General features: G+C 31.9%; 1 protein-coding gene across 4 annotated transcripts; it reads right to left on the bottom strand.

The window, feature by feature from the left end:
• toy (twin of eyeless) lies at positions 1 to 25,721 on the bottom strand. Of its 4 annotated transcripts, none has more exons than XM_071886984.1 (10): positions 25,168 to 25,721; positions 19,129 to 19,179; positions 17,598 to 17,763; positions 17,072 to 17,252; positions 10,051 to 10,348; positions 4,830 to 5,003; positions 2,939 to 3,021; positions 1,564 to 1,952; positions 1,264 to 1,493; positions 1 to 298 (listed from the first exon to the last, which is right to left on the bottom strand). In XM_071886984.1, exons 1-10 carry the CDS (start codon positions 25,172 to 25,174, stop codon positions 207 to 209), a joined length of 1,671 nt encoding a protein of 556 aa, XP_071743085.1. In that variant the 5' UTR covers positions 25,175 to 25,721; the 3' UTR covers positions 1 to 206. The 4 variants fall into 4 exon arrangements, with proteins under 4 accessions (XP_071743085.1, XP_040564083.1, XP_040564082.1 ...); XM_040708149.2 differs by having other exon boundaries at positions 1,552 to 1,952; XM_040708148.2 differs by having other exon boundaries at positions 75 to 298; positions 17,598 to 17,778; positions 25,168 to 25,671.
• Between the last annotated feature and the right edge of the window lie 626 nt (positions 25,722 to 26,347).

Here is a 26,347-nt window from a genome sequence, read left to right on the forward strand (position 1 = left end):
TTTTTTTCTTCATACTTCTGGACTAGCAAATACATAAATCATATACTCTATGTATCGATTATGAATCAAGTTATAAATATGTTTGTTTTTAATTTAAAAACACCTGGTGTGTCCTTCCTTCCATTCTCTCTTCACACCGAAATAGAAACAGTTCAAACTTATGAAATAACTCTTTTTAGTCATGCTGCGAAGTAACTTTAATTGCGTTACTGAATGCGTGACCAGTAGTTGGATGTAAGATCCGTGCTGGACTGACCTGGGACTTGAAGTGGAACGGATAAACCTGACGAAATGACTCCTGCAAAAAATAAAAATATATTATTTTCTTTCTTTATGACCAGGGTTTTGTTGTTTTTTTGTCCCACATGAGTCTTCTACTTTTATGTAATGTTTTGTGCATCATTTGCAGTCATGTGTCACTTATAAATTTTTCTCTTTAATGACATCACTCAACTTTATTTCTTATTGTTTTAGTTAGTTCTACTACTGTGAGTCAGACGGGCCAACAATTTTAAGGGCTCGTCCAAAAGAACGAACAGATCGGACCCAAGTACTGATAGGACCAGTCCTAAGACTGGACAAGACCGAATTAATAAGGACTGGCAAAGTACTAATCCGGTGTATTTAGATACATTTTTTTTCAAACACTTTTTTTAACAATTTCCTTGATATGTTATAAGTTTATGATTTAAAATTTTAAAAGTAAGAAAGGTGAATCTTTGATGAAATGTGAAGTTTGACATTTTCAACAGCATACATCAGGGGCTTCCGCAGGATTTCATGTGTTGGAGTGAACTTTTTTTATTATTTTGAAAAAAAACAAAAACCTTTTAAGAATACATTTTATTTTGTAGAAGAGGCTGAATTGTACCAAATGACACAAAACTTTTTTTTAGGTTTCATAGGTTTCTTCTAAAAAACAATACTTTTACAAGATGTTTAGGGTAAAAAAATATTTAAGAGGACTACAGCCTTATATATTTAGTTCAAAGATAAGTATGGATTGCTCTAGGGCGCTAGTGTCGCGTAAAATGACGTCAACTGTTGTATGTATGATATGCTAGTATACTTTTTTAATATTAAGAAAAAAATAAAGAATTTTTTAATAGCATAAATAACCATGCACCAGCTGACGATATTTCAACAAAGACTCTGTTCCTTCAGCCCTGATTTACGTCTTATTTATTATTCTAGAACCCAAAATATGGAATAGGGACAAATGTAGTTTTTATTGGGGATATAGTCTAAGAGTGAATGGATTACCTGCAGTACCCTGTGATGCACTGGGCAATGAGGATCCGTAGCCTGTGGCACCCATATGTGAAACATTAGATACGGGATGAGAGGAGGAACCTCCACAGGATCTTCCATAAGCGGACGCAGATGAAAGAGACGAAAGTGGATCGTGATGAAACATGTAGGGATAGTCTCTTTGCTGTTGAAGACATGAGCCAGACAAACTAGAGCCCATGGAACTATAGGACGACGGAAAGCTGGAATGAGGAAAGGAGTGTTAGTTTTGTATTCTACTGAAGGGGAGAGCGTATGTACAATTGCTCATACCTGTAAGGATCAGACATGGATCCACCAATGGGTTGTGGAATAGATGGATACATGGAGTTAAAACCGGATTGAAAATGAAGTCTGGAGGTCATGGAGGATGCTGCAACAGAGCCAGTGGATGGAGGATCTGGGGTCGTAGCATGAGGATTATCCTCATTCATGGGTCCAACTCCGCCATTTGGCACCCCGGATAAATCACCATTATGATTAGGAGCACTCATTTCACCGACATTGTTATTATTATTGTTATTTTCACCACCGCCAAGAGACGTCATCATTTCTCCTGCGCCTCCCGCCGACGAAGAAGAATTTGCGTCGACGGGCTCACGTTTTTGATTCCTTAATTTCTCTTCACGTCGCCACTTTGCTCGACGGTTTGAAAACCAAACCTTTATATATGGAAAAGAAAAGGAAAATTATAAATACATACAGTATGCTGTAGAGAAGAGAAACATAGTCTCTCATAAAGTAGAAAGTCGTTACAACAACGAACAAAAATAAAAAACTAGGAAAAAATATATAAAAATTCTCGCTCCGCTTCCCATTATAGAAATATATATGTATATGTATATTGTAAGTCGTATATATATATATAATATAATACTACTACACCCCTTACGTCTGTATAGCTATATTATATTTTATAAATATAATAGTCAAATATATGTGGGCGTCAACATAAAAACAATCTTGAACAAAAATGACAAAATTAATATTCCTTACCAATGATTCATCAACATATTATTATATAGGCTTATTAATCAAATTACTGGGATTTACTTTTGATACCCAAAAATTTTACTTTTAGTGTAGAGCCTTTACTTTACTAAAGTAACTTAATTTGGCCCGGATATGGTCAGTATCTAATTCTTTTAATGTGACGAGGAATATTGGACAACTGATCATAAAAGATACTTAAAGAGAAGAAATCAAACATAAATTTCGTAGAACTAGAAAAAGGATTCAAACTTGCGGAAAGTTAATAAAATTCCATAGAAATATCATAACGAGTATTTTGAATACTCTTAATTTACATTATCGATACATTGAAAGGATGCAGCCCTATATTTCATAGGCATATTAGTCTAATTCAGAGTAGATATACACGAATTATAGCTATACTTTAGATCCTTTATTCGATTAAAAAAATTCATATCGGCCCCGATATGACCCCTTACAAACCACCAAGTCCATCAATTTCTCATTTTTGTTATTCCAACTTTCAATTTGAGGTACTTTAAGTGCAAATTGCGGGACAATCAAAGGGGAATAATTTGTTTATAGAAATTGAAAACAAATGTAATCAACCAATAATTTTGCTTGCTTTATTGTTGACGTTCCACATATGCAGAAGAGAATTGAAAAATATTCTTACTTGAATTCTCGCCTCGGGAAGTCCAATCTTTTCGGCTAAACGCTCTCTTGCAAAGACATCAGGATAATGCGTTCGTTCAAATTCTGAAAAAAATAATCGTAATATTATTAAAGAATGATTCGAGAGGCACCATAACAATGACTACTCTTCTAAGAACAGAGCTTCGGTGAGGCTACTTTAAATAATAATGGCGGGGGGATCTATCCATAACATGTGTCACAAACAGAAATTAATCTCTCTTCTCCTTATCCGTACACACAATGGTTGGTTGCATGTACACATACCGAGTGTCCACAATTATGCGCTACACCTTTATAAATTGAGGTAGATCGTAACTGAAATTGTTTTATGAGACTGTGTGATGCTTCAAATAAATACGTTTTTGTATACATTGATTTTCCTATTACTAAAAAAGTTACTCCAAAAATTGTTCCGCGGGTTTTGGCCCAGGGACAAGGCAATGGATTGGAGACTCTTGCAGGCTTAGAGTCTCCCACAACAGTCTACAGGGTCATGGACATCTACAAGGACTCTGTAGGTTATGTGTAACGTGGGTCCGTTTGGCATAATCCAGAGCAGGATGACACAAAACTTTTCCTTCTGAAATTTGTGTTATTTGTCAAAACTAAAGTCATGGGGAACTCAAGGTGAATAGAAATACAAGATTTTTTATATAATATTGACGTCATGGTAGATGAGTTGTTGCATATTTTGTCAAAGTATGTTTTTCTTGCCCAGGCGTCCCTACAATACATCTAATTGAAAATCACAACAATCTTCACGTATTACAGTATAATTGGTTGTGGGTTGTGTTTTGTCAAAATCGGTATGTCTTGTCCAGGAGTCGGTACGATATATCAAATTGAAAATTCTAGCAAGCACTATTACATGATGGTACAACCTTGTATTTCTATTAATCTTGGAAGAACCCAATAACTTTGATTTGGCAACTGGGGAGCGGGAATGGACCCAAGATGTTTTCCCTCACACATGCAACACCGTCCAAAGGTTGAACTTTGTGTGGAGTAGCTAAAAACAGCTGTTGACCTCCACTAGAATAATATGTCTACGGACAGCTTGAATTTGACACCGTGTTGAGGACTGCATTAGGTAAAAATGAGGGGATCTTTGAAAAATAAATAGATGAGACAACTGCCTTACTTTTGTCCCCCTTAATACTGTCTAAATAATCTTTGATTACTGGGATAGATCTGAATCAAGTTGTTGTAAAAAAGTCTACCGAATAATTTGTGAACACTCGGTACATCCAACCATTCATAGATAGAGTAAAGAAAAAAAGAAAGAGAGATAGAGGCACTTGAAGGAATTGAAATTGAAAAAAAAAAAAAAAAAAAAACTTATTAAAAAGAAGTTGAAGGATTTGAGTCACAGTAGTACAAATTAACAAGTTTTCCTTCGTTTTTCCCTCTTTTATTTTCTTATTCTTCCAGCTAACAACTTTACCCTCACCATCATCATTTGGTAGGGTTATCTCTAAAGGAATTCTCTCTCAACTCCTGAGCAGCACTATAAACCACCATAAGCACACCCTTTCCTTCTCCCTACACACACATATATATATATATATATGAAAGGGTAGAAAAAATCCCTTAAATAGCTCAACTTTAAAGGAACACACTCCGTAAATCTCAACGAATATATATATACAATATTTTCTGTTTCTTTCTCAATTTCACGATTCAGTTGAGTAATCGGGAGTTCCCCTCCCCCCTCTCCTTATTCTTCATCGTCTTCTTCCCCCTTCCTTCATCTTTACCACCATCCACCTTCTCAAGCTGAAGGGATGTGAAAGAAGCAAGGAAGCAAGCAACCAAGACGATGAAGAACCACACTTGCTTTCTAAAAGCAACCCTCCACAATTTCAATTTACCTTTTTCGAGCTGTTCGATTTGTTCCGTAGAGAATGAAGTCCTATTTCTTTGAAGCTTACGTTTGAGTCGGAGTCGGAGCTGGGAGTCCTCATCAGCTGATGAATTATGCTCAGAATTCCCATCTGATGTAGCCTCGTTAATTCCATCACTTCCAAAATCACCAAGGAATCCTCCTATGGAAGAAAAACAAATTATACATAATTGAGTGGGAAAGAGTGACAAAGAGCCTGTTTATACATTTGTGATCTACGCCATTTTTGGGAGCCTATAAAACCCCTTTTTTCATTAATAGACTATTGTATTTGTAAATAAGAGCAACAAATAAAAAGACTTGAACCTTAAAGCCTAGTTTTATTATACATATATCTTACTCTAACAATTAAAGTCTATTAAAAGTATGTTATTACAATCATATTTCCATATTGTATAATTAATTAGTATCATGGAGGTATTTTCGCTTTTTATCGGACTTTGCTCGTCCCTCATCGATCCAAAATTGTACAAATTTGGACCTTTTTTTAGTCTGGGAGATTTATTGTTCATTCGAGGGTAATATTTTTTTGTAAGCAAAGCAAAAATGCCGTCTCAATTGTGCCCCATGCTACTGGGAGGCTGTCAAAGAGGTTTGGAAAGATACCTTTATTGACTCAAAGGCATCAATAATTCCGTATGAAGGGATGAATCCATAAGTCTTATTAATGAACTTAAACATCATGGCAGTCGGATGATTGTCTTCTCCGATAAAGAATTAACAGAATGTTCAGGTACTTGACGAATAAATAATCTATACAGTGTGTACAAACTATCTGTGCTCCAAATTTTCCCTCTAGCGAGTTAGAAAATTCAAAGAAAAACCTTCAGCATCTATACGAAGAGGAAACCGAGAGCAAACCAAGCCACTTGGTCCTCTGGCAAATCCTACAACTCCTCCTTGATCCGACTGATAAGTTTGAATTTTGAGTTGCATCCATCAGATTCAGATCCGGCAAGTTTGGAGACTAAAAATTCCGGGACGATTAAATTTTCAAAATTGTCTTGAAGCCATTTGAGACTTCTTTTTTTTTCGAGTTGTGGCAGGGAGCCGAGTCCTGCTGCCACATGTAAGGCATAGAGGCTTGCACTCCATATATATATATATCTATATTTGAAAGGTTGGGAACCAGTGATATTGTATAGTATAGAAATGGTTCATAAATAGAATGTATGTACATTGTATACATAGGTACGTAAATATAAGCACCACGATTTTAATATTCTTCCTTTTCTTTCTTCTCCTCTTTAGAACTACTACAAGGAGTTCACAAAATATTATATTATATAAAAAGAGAAGAAGAAAAAGGGAGAACGAAGGAAGAGGTCTTCCACTCGAGTGGACACCCTATTTCACGTATATATATATATATATATATGTAATTTTCTAGGGAAGAATTCTCTGATTCAAACTATACACATATTACAATTTTCAAAGTGAGGAGTTCTTCTCTAGTCCTCTAAATAAGAATGATTCATATTTTGTGTATTTAATTAACTCATTTGCGTGTTTCTTGATTAATTTCCTTATATTTTCATAATAACCACAAGCCTGAGTAACCAAAACATTTCTTCCCTTCTTGTTTAATTTTACACATTAAGGACTAATTTAAAAAAATGGTATATATAGGTATATATGATGTGCCTACATGGAAACAGCCTGGAAATGTTTTTGTGAAAAAAAATTATCCTCTGCTCCTTAAATGTGAGTTATTGAGTGAAAGTTTACGTTTTTACGTATTTCATCACGACTAATCAAAATTCAATATTGTACTTTTTTATTGTAATTGTTATACTATTTATAATCTAATGACCTGTGCGTGCATATTATATGTGGTACTTTACACCAAAAAAATATTGAATAATAATCAAGAAAAAGGAGAAAATCCAAATATGCATTTATAACTTCATATATATATATACAGCCCAATATTTCATGGCCATAGTTGATTCTATTAAAGCCTTATTATTGAAATTACTGGTATGAGTGTGGATAGTCAAGAAGGTTAACTATACTTTAGATCCTTTATTTGATACTAAAGACTGATATTGACTCCGATATGGGCCCTTCTAAGCATAAAATCTTATAAGTTTTCATTCTTTTATTTTGAAATTTAATTTTGTTTATTTTAAAAGTGTAATTTGCAGGAAGCAAAAGGGTTGAATAAGAATATTTTCAACCATAAAATACATCAGTTTCTCATTATGTTAATGTGAGGATCCATTTTGGCTACTTTAATGGCAATTTGAAGTGCTTTTAAAGGGAACAATTGCCTTTTCTAAAAGGATTCAATGGTTTCAATTTGAAAGCTAAGATATTGAATTTCAATAGTGGCATTAAAGTACATTTCCTTCAAAAGAATGGTATACTGATTTTTGATTTAAAAGATTTGTACAAATAATAACTCAAGGGACTACTTCGAACACTCAAACGATCAAAAACCCTCTACTGAATCTCTATCAAATCAAAGAAATATCAAAGCTCAGTCCTAAATTATATATGTTTAAGTAATAGAAATGACTGTTATGTGGAGTATCAAAATCAAAATCCATATTTTATAGACGTATTTAACTCAATTATAGGCCCTGCATTCAACTTTCTGGGATGAGGGTAGATTCCTAAGAATTGTGGCTTTAGTTTGAAACCTTCGTTTGATTTAAGGAACTTATATTGGCCCCGATATGACCCCTTTCAACCATGAAATATGTCCATTTCTCATTTGTTTATTGTGACGCTCAATTTTGCATAATTACAGTGGAATTTGCAACACATTTAAAGGTTTTGAATAGTCATTCTAGCTTGCTTTTACGTTGATGTGCCGCATCTATATATATATACTATAAAAAGGTCCTTACATAGTTGTACATATAATGGTAGGCCATTACTTTGTTGTCGCAAAGTTATGTAAAAAATGTAAAAATACATATATATATATATGGTAGGTATGTTCCTATATAACTATAATAATAAGAATATTTTCTCTCTCTTCCTTTCTTTCTCTTTATTCAAGTGTCTTCTCCGCCCACAAAAAGAAAATGGTTGTTGGTTTTATATACATTACATTATTATTATTATTCTTCTTCTTATTCAGCTATTGAATGAACATATATTTATATATTACAAGTAGGAGGAGGCGGTAGAGAACGACGACCCTTCAATTTATCCAACAACATAACTTGACCTTACATCACAAAGGGAAAAAGATATTACTATTTTCTTTTTGTGGAATTATGTTGTGTTGGGGCTACAATACTAAGTATGTATTTGTAGATATTGTGCATACTCCGTGTAGCTACTTCTACATATATATACATATATGGGCCCTCAACATTAAAACAATCTTCGGAGAAAAATCAAGAAAAGGGGAAAATCCAAATATATTTGATTACTTCATTATATATGAATATATACAAGACGACATAAGTTAGCCATACTGTGTATTCACCTAGTGGTGACTTGAAAATAAATATGTGACCTGTCAGCATCATAAAAACCATTTCCAACAAAAAAGAGAAAATTCAATTTATTTGTGGACTTTATATATATATACAAACAGCCCATTATGTCATAGACATATTTTCCACAATTATAGGCTTATAAATCAAATTCCTGGGATTTCTCTAGATATCCAAGAATGTCAACTACAATTTAATACCTTTATTTGATTTTAAAGACTTCAATTAGGTACCGATATGGTATCTTTTAACTATAAAATCCTCCAATTTCTCAATTAATTTTACCTACTGTAAATACAATTTGCGAGACAGGGAAAGGGTTTATATGAACTATTTGTTAATAAAAGTGGGAAGGTAATTCAATACAGATGTACAAAGATACACTCAAAATTGAAATTGACCATATTGGGGCCCAATCAAGTCTTTTAAATCAAATGATTTTTCAAAACTGTAGCTACAATTATTAGGTATCATAACTAATTCCAGTGTTTTGAAAAATAAAGTGTTTTGGGCTAAATGGAAAAAGCATAAATTGCTATTTTTTTCCCCTTTATTTATTTGTTTCAAGATTCTTCTAATATTGATGCACCACATATGTACAAATAGAATACAATGTTCTTATATTATACATAAAGAAAAAAATGTATATATTATATAAAAAAGAAGGGATGTATTTAATTAAATTAGAGTCTTAATATTACATATACAAAATATACATATCTAATCTAACAAATGTTATGACTCGAAATTATAATCATCCCTTATTCAATTTGGGAAAAGATGAGGAAAGAGAATTTTGATGTTGAATGTTGTTGATGATGACAAATCCGATAAAATATACATCCTCATATTTTACAACTACATACATACATATGTCTCTCCTCAACACAAAAGCAAGCTATAAGGATGTCTCTCAAAATAGAGTCAGGATTAGGGACATTATTATTCTATATATATTATTTTGATACATCCTTTGGAGTCGCTATTAATTCCAGCAGAAATATTTCCTCATAATTAACGGAATTAAAGGAATTGATATATTACCATATTTGTAAGGCCATATCGGGCCCTAATTAAGCCTCATATATCAAATGAAGGTTTTAAACTATAGCTAACGATTGTCTCAATTCATTCCGTAAATTTGAATAAGAGGCCTATTTGTACAATAAAAGGTCATGAAATACTTGCTGGATGGTATAATCAATATTTAGAACTCTTTCACTGAAGTCATAAATTGCATCATAATTGAAGGAGGGGGCTCTAATTTAATCAATCTTAAATCTAGTTAAAACTCTTTCAAATGGCTTTAAGGGTAAAAAAAAAAGAGACTTTAGTACTTGATATCAATGATAAACACTGATATTTGAATTACATCAAAGTACTAAAATAGTGCTGTGTAAGTCTTTTTTTATTTGGTCTATTTCAGTTTATTCTTAGGATCAGGCCTTAAGCCTGTCGGCCCTTCAGACTGTAAGTACTAGAACTGATTAAAAAAATAAGAAATATAGTTGATTGACGTCATCAAGGACGTAACTGTATAAGTTTTAAGACTGATGTACAGGACTGAACTGATTTGGACTACAGTTTTTAATTGAGGAAAAAATTAAAGACCTTTTATTATTGTGTCCTTAATATTAATGAAAAAAAATGTTTTTAATCTAATGAAATGTTAATGTAACATTTGTGCCTTTTTGATTTTGTTTTCATGTATCAGATTATGTGAATAGGTCTTACCCGATGTGGATTTTTTATCTTCTGTGGACTCAGTAGAAGAGAATTGATGAGGAGAGGAGCTCAGACCCGGATGATGTGGAGCTCCATGATGGTGTGGACCAGAGTTAGGAGGGATACTCAAATGAGGATGCCCGCTAGGGGTGGTGCCTCCATACCAGGCCCATGAGGCAGCTGCGGCTGCTTGTCCATTGAACATTCTTAGTTTATCATACACACTATCTGCAGAGGGAAGGGATTGTGAGGCGGACTGCTCCTTGGTTGCAGCCAAATTACGAAGAACTCTATTGATTGAAGACACCTACATACATGTAAAAAAGAGGGATGGATATATTATTGTTATTATTATTAGAATCAGACGAAGAAAGGAATGATCCTATATTTATATAGAATAAAAAGAGAGCAATCAACACATCTTATTATAATCATAATATATATAATATTATATACAATATTCAGCCCTTCAAGGAAACTTCATCATCTCTTTCTTTGTATCCCTCCCCTTATTTCCTTCTTTATCATTATATATTATAATATTTGTGTAAATAAAGACACATGTACATAATACTCAACAAATTTCTGTAGTATCTCCTAGTGTTGAGGCTCGGTCCAATACCAAACTTTTTTTTCAGTCATATTTGATTTTTTTTTTTTTACAAGGATATTTTGGTGGTTCAGACCAAACTTTAATCCTTTTCAAATCCTGGACTGAATATAATTAATGTCCCTTTCGGTCTGACAATCCTAGACCGCCTTAAGTGTCTTATGGTTTTTATTGAAAATAAGTAATTTGATCCTTAAAAGAAGTTTTATTACGGATAATTGGTCGTAATCGGTCTTACAACCGATTATTATTGAGAATAGATTCAATGTCGAATTGGTTTTTAGAGAGTGTATTCTAGATTGACCGAAAATCAGATTCAACCCGGTATCTCAAACCGAAACTTAAACGTTTTTAAATCGAGGATATAACTAAATTAGTATCCCTTTTGCTCTGAAATCCTAGACCAGTCTTACACAAAAATATTGAGACTCGCTGCTATATCGAATCGATCTACATCTAACTTTTTCATTTCGGTCCAAACTGCGATCTCGTACTAACTTCCGTAACTTCTTTGGCCCAGTCCAGCCTAAGACTGGTCGCCCTTAGAACTGATCCTTAAAAACAACTGAAAAACATATAATATTCATAACCAAGGAAAGCTTCAATAACGTCATAAAGGATTAATTTTTCCTTCTTTTTAAGGACTACAACATGGGACTAGACTGAACTGCACAGCGGTTCTAAATATAATTATCATTTATGTATATCTCACTGACCGGTCTAGTATTTTCGGACTGCAACCCAACACTACAATCCATCCCCAGAATGAAGTTAAGGACTACATAATACATAATATATGTATCCATAGAACAACGACATTTTGTATTAAATGTAGTTCTTCTATAATTAACCCTTTCTCCTCCTTTTTCATTTCATTTATTTATTTATTTTTTGTCAAATGCTTTCTCTTTCATTTATTTATTTATTTTCTTCCTCCATTTTGTATTATTGTTATTGTTATTTTCCAGAACTACATAGATATTTCGTTGTTAACAACATGGTATACATACATACATATAGAGAATAAATAAAATGATCAAAGGGAAATTGTGAAATAGAGAGGGAGAATAACATAAATATAATGTCAATAATTTGTTTAGAAATTCGTAAGAAAAGGAAAGAAGTATAATAATAATAAAATAACATAAAAACCTTTGCCGCTAATATGTACACTTACAAATACGAAATCATCTGTCTTCAAGGTGACAATAAGTACGTATAATATCCACAGCTCCCATCTGTCCTCCTCCCCCCTGATTTCATCAATTAATAATGACCCTAAGGTGTTAGTTTTGTGCTAAATCACAGCTTTCTCTCTTTATAAATGGATCAGATCCATCAGGTGCGTCTGCAGGATTATATATTATTTTATTTTTTGAGGGAAGGCTTGGTTTTGAAAAAAAAAAAAAAAATCAACTACAAAAATTGTGTATTTTGGAAGAAAAAAAGTCAAAAATCCACAGATATTTAAAAATAAATTAATTGAAAAAAAAAAATCTTTAGTTATTCTCAAAAATTATTATTTTTTGGAAAAACAATTCAAAAGTACATTAATACTTGCAAGAAAGTAAATTTTGTGAGATTTTTTTTTTTAAATACACAAAAATTCACAAAAAATAAAATTTTTGTAAAAAATTTTAAAAAATTCGATTTCAAATATTAATTTTTTTGGAAAAAATTAAAAATCCAAAGATATTCATAAAAAATTGATTTAAAAAAATGAAAATCTATTACTATTTCCAAAAATTAAATTTTTTGGAAAAACAATTCAAAAATATGCTTATAGTTACCAAAAATTAAATTTTTTGAATTTTTTTTTAAATCCACAGTTATTCACAAAAAAAGAAAACTTTTTGAAAAAAAAATTCAAAAATTCGATTTGAAATATAAATTTTTTGAAAAAAAATTTCAAAAATCTAAAGCTATAAAAAAAATTTTTTTTTTGGAAAAAAGTTTCAAAAATCTACAGGTATTCCCCAAAAAATTCCAAAAATCTACAGGTTTTCCCAAAAATGTAAATTTTTGGCAAAAAAAATTCAAAAATCCCTTAATGTTGATGTGGGTGTTATCGTCCTCCAGCCTATCCCCTGCGGACACCTCTGTCTTAGGTGTTATTTTTGTGTTAAATCACAGCTATAAATGTACATAAAACTCTATAAATGGATCAGATCCATATTATAACATAAACAGAGTCTCAAAGTTCAAACATCTATATATATAAATGAATGAATAAAGGAAAGAAAGTAAAGTTTCTCCCCCTGCTGCGTGCTAAGAATATGATTATTATTATTATTATTATACTAGTAGATCTTTGTGAAAGGATTTTTTACAACGGACACGTGACCCAAGTGTAACATCTCTATCATCGTCATACAATCATCTTAATAACAATAAATATACATAAGAAAAAAGACAGCTAATGGCGATGAAAATAAATAATCGTAATGTTATGTGTTAGGAGTATGTAATGATAATACTTGTAGTTGTAACAAATATGTCCTCCCGGTATGCTAAAGAAGAAAAAGAAATCGAAAATGAAGTTCTTTAATACTGAGAGCAGATTGGCTACCATGCCATTTTAATTTATTAACTGCGAGTAGCAATGAGGGGCAGGAAATTAGGGGCGTCCGCAGTTAATATATATATTTTTTTTATTAAATTTTTCGTAAACAGCTGAAGATTTTTGGAAAAAAATTTCAAGAAATTTACTATTTGAAATTTAATTTTAGTTTATTTTTCTAAAAATTTAATTTTTTCTAAATAACTGTGCATTTCTTAATTATCTTTTTTTCAATAAATTTAATGTTTGAAAATTTCCTCAAAAAAGTTCTAAAAACCAATACCCCAAAAATATATATGTATATATAATCCTGCGGACGCCCCTGATAACTATAAATAATACTTAATGAGACCTTGTGTCATCATCTGCATCTTCTCTCACGAATACTTTGGGGGGGGTACCACTATAATTAATATTGTAGTCTTGTTAATTAAATATGTATGTATGTAAGTCATCGTTCATGAGCATTTGACCCTGGATATCATCTACATATATACGTACATGTAAGTCCTCTTCTTTATGTTCATATGTATCTCTCAGAATGGATAAAGAAGGATTTATCCATCAAGAGTCTAAAAACCTGTTATAATAAAACAACTCTCAAACAACGAAGACTCTTTTATAATATAGCTATTTATATATATATATACGAGGCAAGTACCTTAAAAATTGTCATAAGGAATTAGACACACTTCTTTGCTCATGGTATAAAAAAATATATAAATTCTTTCTTTTGAAAGGTAGTACATACAAGTAACTAAAAGACCTCTCTCACTCAAAAGAAGCTCCCATCATCAATAGGTGGTGCTGGTGTAATGAAAAATATTATTAATTTCTTATACACTTAGGTATATATAATAATAAAAGGTTAATTGAAGAGCCTTCCCCCCTCTGACTTAATCCATCTTCTTATTATTCTATGTATATTATCATTAATAAAGGTAATAGAATGAAAAAGATGACTTATGACAATATAAAAAAATAATAAACCACTTTTTGGGTGGTATACATACTTGGAAGTAATAGTAGTTTTTAGTATTTATATATATGGTGACTCAACATCAAAACAATCTTACAAAAATGAGGGAAAAAAATATACTTTATAAACACATAAAGCCAAATATTTATATGGTATATTTGAGAAATAATTATAGGTTTATTATTCAAATGACTGGTATGAGTTGGGATACACAATAATACTATCTATAGTTTAAAGCCTTTATTGCATTTGCAAGACCCCCATATTTTCAATTTCACATTCTTATATTGTGACGATGAATCTTGGCGTCTTCAAGAGTACAATTTGCGACACACACAAATGTTGAATAACAATAATTTGTTGCAAGAAATTGAGGATATTTGTTTGTCAAAGAATATTAATGTAAATCAGGCTTAATTTTGAGATAAATCATTTTAACTTGCTTTTGTATTGACAAACATATTTATATACATACAACCTGAAATTTTATGTATACATATTTAAGTCAATAATAGACTTATTATTCAAAATATTGGGATCAGATAAGATTTAGACCAATTTTAAATCCAGTCATTCATAGAAAATTAAATTTTTTGGAATTTGTTTTTGAAAAATTATCTTAGATTTAAAATATAAAATTTTCTAGTAAAAAGAAAAACAAATCTTAATTTTGAGGGAGAGGGGCTACAGCCCACACCCTGCGGACACCCCTAATAATACAATAATTGAATATTTCATGAGCAATCAATATATGTACATATATAATTTCATAGTGTAATATTTTGCCTTTTTGAGTTTAATTACTAATTGAAGGGGCATATTCTGCGGCACATATTCAAGATCAAATGCTCACAGTTATATGACCCGCCATTAAAATGACGAATGTTGTGATTAAATTAGTTATTTTAAGAGGATGCAAGTTGCAACTTCGACATATATCATTTTCTTTGCCGTGCTATGTGTAAGTATGTTCATAATATGAAATGACCCTCATCATGATCATCAAACAACATTGTCATTGTATGTACCTAAATCTGTTGTTATAACACACTGCTAATGGTTCTTCTGGAGAGTCCCCCCTCTCAGAATATTCCATAGAGCAATATAAAGAGTGATTTTGTTATTATTTCACTTTTTTTTTTAAATAATGGTAATTTCTTTAATATATATATATATATTAGTGATGAGACTCGGTCCAAGATCGATTTGAACCGCTATTTTGGTACAAGACGTATACTGAAATTGAATCCTTTTCAAATCAATCCGCTGTTCTTTATCAATGGGCCGATTTTCTCTCCTACCCACCTAAGTTTGTATGAAGGTATACTAGTCTGATTTATGCAACTAATTAGAATTCATATGACGTCATTCAACTTCATTTGTTCACATTTTTTACACACAACTGATGTCATGTCTATAGAATCCATCTAAACCGAATTTTAAATGAAAGTGATCTACTTCGATTTTTATATATTTCTTTTGGAAGCAAATCACAGAAAGTATAATCCTGAGGTGGATTACTATTTTTCTGCTTGTACCAAAAGGGCTCAGTATCCCTTCATATCCTAACTCAATAGCTGCTCCAAATCTTCATTAGTAACTGCTAGAGTCCACCTATTAATTTGTTTTTATGATAGCTACCTTATAATTTAGCATAGGAGGGGGTGAGTGTTCTGTAAGTATTTAATTTGATACAGATAGCCTTAAAACTTTTGTTTATTCATATTATACAAACATGTAATTAAAAAGGTTGCCTAATCGATATTCGTGAAGTTCCAGTTATTTAAATTTTACAGTATTGAAATGAACGCATTAAAAGTCAAACAAATACACCGATTAAAATTAAATTTGACAATTATTTTACAAGTATCTTGTCTACCATACATTATCTTAAATATTTTATTCATTCTGAATAAAATATTTTTATTGTCCTAAAAAAACTAATAGTCAAAAGTTTACTTTCGAATATAATTTACCCTATTTTACGGATGTTAGTACTAAAAAGTCCCTGTACAACGTGGATTTTTCTTGATCCTAATAACCGAGATAAGCGAGGGTTCCCTGTATATATATATATATTAAACATATACTACGGAGACTAACAACCAGCTATGGCGAGTACATACCAGCTGTACGTCATCGTATGTTGACGTACAGTATATTACAGCAACTCTCCGCGTTTGTACATATGTAGTAGTGGTTGTTTTTAAAGTCGTTGGTACACCCCCCTTCCCCCGCTCACCTCCCCGGCTCTATTTCGCCCCTCTTTACTGCTACTTTTTTCTTTTTATTTTGAGTAAATGTGACTATTCAAGTGCAGTCATCCGGATGTTTCAAGCCTCGAAAATAAAAAAAAATGAGTCTCTCTCGACATAAGGAGTATTGAGAAACATATTATATATGTATATATATATATATATATATATATAGGACTGTTGTATTATTCACCACGTTGTATACATGATATATTTTTATTTTTATTTAAGCAATGCAATTCAAATAAATCATCAACGTGCACGATGATGATGTTTTAACACTCCACAAAAAAAAAAAAAAAAAGGTGTTAGTTAGTTATTCAGATGCAGACGAGCAAGCACAAATGAATTATTTTCCTTCACTCCAGGAGGGCATCTCAAAGAGAAAAGGGGGATATAATATTATATACAAATACTACTGATAAGATTATTATTTTAATTTTCTTTTTCTATTCCCTTCTTCATATCAAGAATGTCTCTCAATTTTCTCAAAAATATAATTGATGTCTCTGTTTGATAGTGTCAATCTCTCTCTCTCTCTTTCTCCTTGGTATTTTCTCCCTTCAAATGTGCAACAACTTCAAAAACATATATTGAGAAATAAGAAAATAAAAAATCCCACTTACACTAGGGACATTATCGTTGTTGCAAACCCCTTCAGATAGGAGTCGATCCCGAATTTCCCATGCAAATATGGATGGACACTCTCGTTTATATTCAGAAATTTTACTCACAACCCCAGGGGTAGCAACACGCGGCTTAGAACCTCCTATGGCACGAGGTTTAATGGTACCGGTCTCGTAATACCTGCAGAGCAGAAGGAAATCATGGCTATATACTTATATGAGAGTTATTCCACGATAAGTTTTCAAAATTTGACTCTAATTTGGTATGTGCTCTCGTGGAAATGAAATATTGGATCCGTATCTAAATCCCACTCTGACCTCTTTTAATGAACATTTGATTAATGATATTATATCGTCAATCTAATCAGGCGATTAGGATTTATCATTGAAAAGCTATATTGATCTATTAAGATCTCAGAAATCAGAGTTGAATCTGAGTAAGAATACTATCAATGATACCACATATGAAATTAAAGTCAAATCCGCTTCCTTGTGGAATGAGGAAAATGATGTAATCAGATTTTACCTTCCAAGGATTTTGGATACACAGCCATTAGACACTTGAAGGATTCGGGAAATATCACATGGTCTGGCACCAGAGTGTGCCAGTTCAATTATCTTCTGACGGGTTGAATCCGGAAGAGGTCTTCCATTGACATAAACGCCACCTAGTTGATTGACTCCACTGTGGCCTAAAAGACAAGGGTCTATATTTTGTGAAGGAAAAAAAAACACTCTCTTATCTATTAATTAATGACTAAGAATGATATTCACTCAAACGTAAGAAAACAAGAAGATGTTTAAAATAATAATAAAATAAAATGCTTTTAATTGATGTCAAAAATATATATTTTTATATAAAGAATTTTCCATCGGTTTTTCTGTCTTTAATTTCTTCAAAACGAAAGAACGCCGTGGTGGGTCTTCTCTCACAAATCAATCAAAAAAGGGCCCATTTACATATTTCTGTTGAATGTATTTATATATTTAGAGTTGCAATTTGTAAGCATTCTCAGTTCTTTTAAAAAAAGAAACTGAGAATATACATGGACACCCTGATAATTTAAAGAATGTTTAAAAGGAGAGGAGATTAGCTGCCATGGCCTGTAATTAAATTAGCTGTGAGATGAAAGAACCAAACAAAGTCCCACTCCTTGCCTAACACAGGCATTGGAAAAGAATTAATCTTTTGTCGATCATCAGTTCTATTTTGAGTACAATAAAGACTTAGAGCTATACTGCCCTTCTCTGACTTTAAATTTAGACCATATATAAATTAGAATTTCGGGATGGGTCTACAACAACTCAAAAGACTGCAGCTACAACAGTTGAAATAACGTAGTTACTGACTACGTTATTTCAGTTGTCAAAGTTGTATCATAACCTTATCCAAAGAGACAAGATACCTGAAGTTGAAGTGTTATAACGATCAGAGCAATAAACGACTGAAAAGATCGGGACAAAAGACTGATTAGGAAATCAGTCTTAGGACCAATCCAACAATTGTTGAAGGTCATATTGGTTCTTGGGGTGGCTCAAGTAATCTCCTAATATTAAGTAGGAGATTAAGACTAGAGGGGAAAATATATGCATTGTTTGGCCAGTCAAAAAGAAACCAATGATTCTTTTTTCTTTTTGCAGAATATTTTTTTAATGATAAAACTCCACAAGAATATCTTATTTATGCCACAAATTGAAAATTTAGAAGATACATTGTCCAGCCAGAGATTGGGAGTATAATTCCCCATCAAATCTTATGGGTATCCCTTCACAGACACACATTAACCTTATAGTTTATCTCCTCAAGAATGAAAGAGCAGGCATTTAACATATCGAAACCACTGCTCAGTTTTACCAATTACAAAAAAAAAAGTGAACGCTATAAATGCTAAAGATATACAGCCCCTTATATGCATTGATCTCTCTCACTTTTTATATATTTTCTTTGCCCCTGTCAGAGTGTAAAATAAAAACACAGAGCCCCCCAAGAGTATAAATAGCCGTTTGAGTGAAAATGGAGTAGAGGAAATCAAGAGACTAATTAAAAGAGGTAGTACCTGTCACATGATCTCGATATAAGGATGCGTGATTTTCTTGTGAACTCAAATCTGGAAGAGAAAAATAAAATAAAGAACGTATTATTAATGAAGACATCAAACTAAACTAAAAAAAAAAAAAAATAGAGAAAGGAGAGGATAAAAGGAAGCACACTCACATAAAAATTATCCGTTTAATTTCGAATAATCTAATGATTCGATTCGGATTTTTTTTTAAATACAATAGCCCATATATGAAGAAAAAAGGCACGTTATATATATATATATATGTTACCCTGTAAAAGTGTCGTCTAATGATTGTAGAGAACGTCGCTCAGTCACGTGGCTTTTTCTTTATATTTCCGATTAAAAAAAAATATCATTCATTTCCTTACGGAAATACACACGCGACCTCTTTGGAAAGAGGATCTCTCCATATGTACATATATTTAAAGAGATTTGATATGTGTATAATTCGAGCTGCCTTATTTTTTCCTCTTTCTAGAGGGTTTCAATCTGAGGATTGTTGTTCTTTTTATGTTGTTAACAGTGCAAAATCAAGGAATTTATCGAGCGTGACCCTGATTTATAATAAATATAATCGATTAGTGTACTAACCATCTGCACATTAACCAAATAATTTATTAATATTTTCACCAAGGCGCAGTCTTATATATAGATTCTATTCACATGGCATAAAAAAAAGGGGTTATTGAGATGTTATCATTCATCATTTGAGGACAATTGATTTCCTGTACACTCTGTTTGTATTCAGAGCTCTTTAACACAAATAGATACACATTGGCTCGTCGGTAACGTCTTTATTCCATACTAATAGCAATCTCCTTTTAAATGGATTGCTATAGTGAAGTACTATAATAACATTATTAATCATATATATTTAGTAGGTCAGGCTGATTATCGAATTAAATTCTAGTCTATTAAGTTTTTGTTTAGCGAGTGTCTTGCAAAAAGTAAGAGCCGGTGAACTTTGCTTATATAATCACGGAAAGAAATATATAATTTAATAAATACAAAATCCAATTATAACTTCATACCCCTAATCAAAAACATTCTTAGACCCCCTCTGACATGTCTTCCACAAAAACTAAGGAAAGAAGAAAAATTAATTGATAAAAATAATAATTTTTTTGTTAATCCGTTAAAACGATAGACAACGACGCTCTATCACACAAGAAGAAGACAAAAAAATTCTCATATACCTGGTCGTCGGAGTCTCTTTTTATATTGTATGTATGTATGTATGTATGTGTGTGTATTCTCCAGACATTTTAAGGATTAGGAAATTATTTAACATAGAATATCATCAACAAACAACAAAGTAAAGACGACCTTCCGTCTTTGACTACACTCTATGTGGTGAACTCCAGCAGCTGAAAACTACACAACAGCAGCTTTCACAAAATATTGCATTTGATTGGTGGTTGAATGTACTTCTTTTTCTCTTCCTCCTTCCTAGATACAAATCCCCCCTCCCCACTTCTACTCCCTTCAGCCCACTACAGTACCATTTTTCTCCTCTTTACATACATAATTAGGGAGGTTCCTTCCTTACTATCTATGAAAATGAAATCCATCCTTCTAAAAAACCTTCTTTTTTTTTCATTCATATGAAAGAAAATACTCAACTATAGGATATTGTCAAAATGGGACCAACATTTCAAAGGACTTGAACCTTACGGTCTAACTAATTTTTTGATTACACAATTTCCTCGTTTTATATTATATATCTGACGCTAGGATGTATTAAAAATAAATTATGACATGGTAATTCAATCTTATTTTCGTTTTGTAGATGCAAATGTACTATTACATACATTAGTGGGAGGAATAAGATATTTTTCTCTAAATTATCCGACTTTTATTGCCTCTGATCAATTACAAATTGGAGAAATTAAGACATAATTTAGGGATTTTCACTACATATAATTATAATAGTATTCAATAGTCACATTTTTGTCATTGACATCAAATAGTATACAATTCAAGTGATAAGTATTTTTGTATCCATAAAGCCATTTGATGAAGTTTTATCAAGGTTTTCTGGGAAATTGTTCTTTTTTTTATGTACTAAAAATATCAATATTTGAGTCATCATTTTCAGTGACGTCATGCATTGCTTCATAAGTAAAGGAGATCAACTCATAAGGGGCTCTTATTTTTACTATATAAAATGTACACATTTCATGTAAACATATTGATGAAACTTGAACAATGATACACCTCGATATAATCCAAGTGACATGCACTAAAAATATCTAAATTTGTACAATTTTTGATCGATTATGGACGAGAAACGTTGGATGGTTCGAGAAGTATATGCAATTATTTTTAGTCAATGGATTGCCAACAGTAAGGAAATGAGATTGTATAGGGACAAGAATATCCACTAGGGCCCCTCTAGGAAGTCAAATACCTCCGTTGCATCATTTTCTTGTGATATAAACTTTACATTTCATAATATTTTATGTCATAATGATTGCTTAAAATCCTATCGAGTTTTCCTGTGATACTCGCGCCGTGCACCTACAAAAACTTAAACAGTTCCTTCAGGGATATAACAACTTATTTAGACTATATTTTAGGATATGATAAATGTATAAAACTAGGGAATATCGGGATTTATTTTCGATAGAAGGAAAATATTTCAAGTTCTTTTATTTGTTGATCCAACTTAAATATAAAATAGTTCACTATGTTCTTTAATATTAATATTTAAAAAACTTAGTTGCTTAGTCACTTAAGTGCCCAACATCAACAATGATGACAATGTCATGTGAAAACGCTCAGTTGGCGATAGAGAAAGTTTTGTCATCCCTTTTACATTCGAAAGTAAAAATGGAGTTCAATATATGTATATAGGTAATTGTGCTAACTCAACCACAAAAGCTCATTCACCACTACTAATAGTAACATAAAAACTATTGGTCTTGTCAATTGGTAACCATGGAAAAGAAGGAAAGAAAAACACACAACTTTAAAACCTAGTACTAATTTAAAAATAATAATAATAATAACAGCAATTATCATTCCATTGGCCATTAGAGCGTGAAATTTGCTAAATAAGTTACATTCTTTCCAAGACGAAAAGGACCGATAATCATAATAATTATTATTATTGTATTACATATGTGGTGTGTCAACATAAAAACACTCTTGAAGAAAAATCAAGAAAAGGAACCAATCCCAATTTATGTTTTGTTTTATTTGTATTTCATTTGTAACCAGCCCCTAGACATATTATTAAATATGGCCTTATTACTCCAATTCTGGTATGAGTGTCGATGCAGTAGAATTTTAGCTATAGTTTAGAGCCTTTATTTTATTGCTTCTAAGTATCAAATCAATCAATGTCTCATTTTTTATTGTGAGGATAAATTTTGGGAGTCTTTAATGAGTGCAATTTGCGAGAGGCCTAAAGGGTTAATAAGAGTAATTTTTCTGATAGAATTTGAAGAATATTCATTGTTGAAGAATACCAATGTAATACACACTCAATTTTGTGAGAAACTCATTCTCATTGGTCATTGCTTCAATGTTGAGCCGTCATATTTCATTGAGATATTTGAGAGTGAGTTGCATTCAAATTACTGGTATCAGTTTAAAACCTTCATTTGATCTAAAAGACATATATTGGCCCTGATATCATAATTTTAATGTCTTAAAATATTGTGACAGTCACTAAGTGTGCAATTTGCGAGACAGCCCAAGGGTTAATAAGAATAATTTTTTTCGATAGAAATTGACGAATATTTAATGAAGAATGCTAATGTAATCACTACTTAATTTTGAGGGAAATTATTCTAGTTTGCTTGTATGTTGATGAGTCCCATATTCATTACTTTCATTTGAAATAAATAAATAAAACGTCATTGCATTAAATACAAAGTAAATTTTCAGATACCTTAACCATCATTCCTTCTTGTGAGTGTTTTATCACATGGAAGAGTTTTAGGAATGTTAATTTAATTTGAAGGATATGATATGTGTTTGTGCATAATATCCACATAAATATTTGTTGACCAGACAAACAGAGTGATGTACAGATATATGGATTATCCAACTTTTTTCGAATTTCAATCAGGGATATTTACAGAAAATTTATCTAAAAAAGCAAAATCGCGTTATGTATTCTTTTATGTTAAATAAAGGCTTTACTTTTTAATTTGGCATCAAATCAAATTGATCGACATTAGTCTAATCTATAAAAAATATCAATAGAGGCTCTTATATAAATCACCCGATATAGAGTAAAAATAAAGGGAATAATACCCCAAGGAAATTTTGATCTTCCCTTCTAAAAATATTAAAAAATAAAAGGATGCGCGCAATACGCGGATCGTCAGTTTTTCATAATTAGAGTCATAATTCAAATTCGAAATTTGATGATAGATAAAATCCCTCTCAAATTGAAATAAGACACATTTCTTTTCAAATGACAAATATATAACATATTCTCTTAAAAAGAAGAGACTTATGAAAAATGAATTACTCAGTAGTCTGTGTAATTATTGTTCATTAGATCGTAAATTAAATGAACTTAATTAAGCAAAATATTGACGCATGTGCAAAATGACGCATCTCTCATATATTTTCCCTCATTTATTGTGTGATAAAAACGTAAATAAGAGATTTTCGTATTTTTTAAGTATACACGCTGTGAAGAAATTTTTCATGGTTACTTGAGTTTATTATTATTATTATTTGGAAAGACAAATAATCTAAATAGGTATATATATATTTGCAAATATACTGCCGATGATGCATTGATTAGAATGGCAAGTTCATGGGAAACTATGAATCTTTTATAATTAAGTTTTTCTCTCTTCAAAAATGAACAAATATATATATATTATATTAATATACATCAAGACTTGGTTTCTTTTTTGATAAAATATATTACAAATTTTTCACTTGATTGAACATTCTAGAAGATTATTTTTATAGTATTACATTATAAATAAATAAATAAACCTAAACATTTTTAGTCTTCCCCTCATAAGAAAAGACACATCTCAAACCCCCCTCGCATCAATCCATATTTCGAGACATAAGTCTCTTGCAGAGACGCACACTCATAATTAATCTCTGAATGGTATCGTAACCGGAAACCATAAAACCAGAATCCGGAAGCGATAAATACCCCCATAATGGAAGATCCGATGGATGATCACTAATGGAGTTCACGTCAAAACAAAAGCTAAATGATTTATGTATTGATCTTCATAACTATTGGACCGTGGAGAGTTTAAGTAAGAATAAAAGGAATCTTTTATTTATAAGAAGGTCTCCTCCTTCATCTACTCACATAAATTATGTATATAGATAAAGGTAATTGTCTTAATATACAAAATTGATATTGAAAATAGGTAAAAAAATATGTACATACTAATAAAAGCGATGATGATGTCCACTCTGTTGATCAGTGAGGCGGAATTAAGACATACATATTATTTATTATTTTTTTGCATGCTTTTTCCATCTCTTAATACATATATTTCTTATATAGGTACCTACAGAGCTCACAATCAGTGCATCAATCAATCCTCCTGACTCATAGATATTTGCGTAATGATGTCTTTTAGTAGTACAAATTTAAGAAGAAATGATTCACACGGGACGTGTCCCGTTGTGAAAATCGTTTCACACATTTGACGAAATTATGTGTATAATTATTGTATATTATAATACTTGACTGATAAAGCCGTCTCCCTCTGTATATAGATTGAGATATCAACCCCCCCAAAATACATGTTATTGAAGGGCAACTCAATAATCAATTCGTTCCGTGAAATTTTTTATATTGTACAAAATATACTCGTAACAAGCAGGGCACCTTGGATCCAAGGGGATCTCCCTTTTCTAATGGCTTAATGCAAATAGTAAAATTGAGTATTGTATCGGTCCCCTTTTAGGACTGAAGACCAGAGCCCCTTCAGTCGAGTCCTAAAACTTATTCAATCAGTACGCCGGTCTTAAGACTGTTTTGAATAAATAACTACTCTTACAAAACTTAATGAATAGACACAAATATCTTACCTTTCATGGTATAATGATCAATCTTATCCGAAAAATGAAGAGCCTTCCCTCTTAATCCGAATGACCATACTCAATCACACTAAGGTCCGCATGTTTAATCATTCAATTGTGTAATAATTAATTAGACTAATACTACTATCAAATCGTACTAATGTATTAATAATTAAGAATGAATCCAACACACGAAATAATAATCACTGGTTTGACGCAATATGCTGAATATTCTTCAACTCCAATAAGCCGTGCGATGTAATGAATACCTCTAACAGGGATGACGACGACAGCCAGAGATTAAAAGTCACTGCATATTGATGGCAAAACTATATTTTTCGCAATATATATAAAGAGTGAGGAGAGTGACTGATGAATTCCTGATGGAGTTAACCCTTCCGACTCTAAACTGAACTATGTTTTTGACTAAGAACAACTGCTCCTGAAGCACTGTTTCTCTTTCTGTTTCTTCTCCGATGTGCTCCTGTGGTTCTTTCGTAAATCTTGAAACTCAGGGCTATACTTGATTACTACCACTACTACAACTACTGCAAGTCTTAAGCAAGGAAATAGCGTTTTATCATGTGAGAATCCGTTCTACAACACCACTCGGTTAGAGAGAGAGAGAGAGGGAGGGAGGGAGAGAAAAAGAAAAGGAAGAGAGAGGGAGTTCGTCGTCGGCGTTACTGTGACGTCACGCTAAAAGGGGAGGAGCTATACGCCATAGTTGTAATGTAGAGGTCGCAATCCAAGTACTTGCTATATATGTATACTAATATGTATATTCTCTCTCTCTTTCCATATCCTACACCTTCGAGACTATCGATCCCTTCTTCATGAGCAAGGAAGGAAACAAGAGAGCAAACGACCATGTAATATATAATAAAAACATGCCATATTTGTCTGTCCCAAATGACTACCAAAAGGACCCGCTATTTATCTACTATCAAACTCTTACAAAGGATCTGATATATAAAACTTTCTCCATAAAATATATTTTAATTATAATTATTTTCCTGCAAGATTCTGGGCTTTATTTATAACAGCAATATATATTATATGAATGAATATTATCCAGACAGCAGAATGACAGTGGAGTGTATTTAACCGCCGCTTTCCCGCAGCGGGGAATCTCCTTTTAAGCGGGTTCAATTCCATATTGGTAAAATAGTACTTAGGGATTGTTTTT

The sequence above is a fragment of the Lepeophtheirus salmonis genome, chromosome 3 (assembly GCF_016086655.4).
Source record: "Lepeophtheirus salmonis chromosome 3, UVic_Lsal_1.4, whole genome shotgun sequence".
In the NCBI taxonomy this organism is placed as follows: Eukaryota; Metazoa; Arthropoda; class Copepoda; order Siphonostomatoida; family Caligidae; genus Lepeophtheirus; species Lepeophtheirus salmonis.

Bases quoted from the DNA above. Each gene is read 5' to 3' on its own strand.
- toy (XM_040708147.2), bottom strand. The intron at 10,349-17,071 runs GTAAGTGGGATT...ACATGTATGTAG, and splicing joins ACAACGATAATGTCCCTAGT to GTGTCTTCAATCAATAGAGT. The intron at 3,022-4,829 runs GTAAATTGAAAT...TATTTTTTTCAG, and splicing joins AATCGAACAGCTCGAAAAAG to AATTTGAACGAACGCATTAT.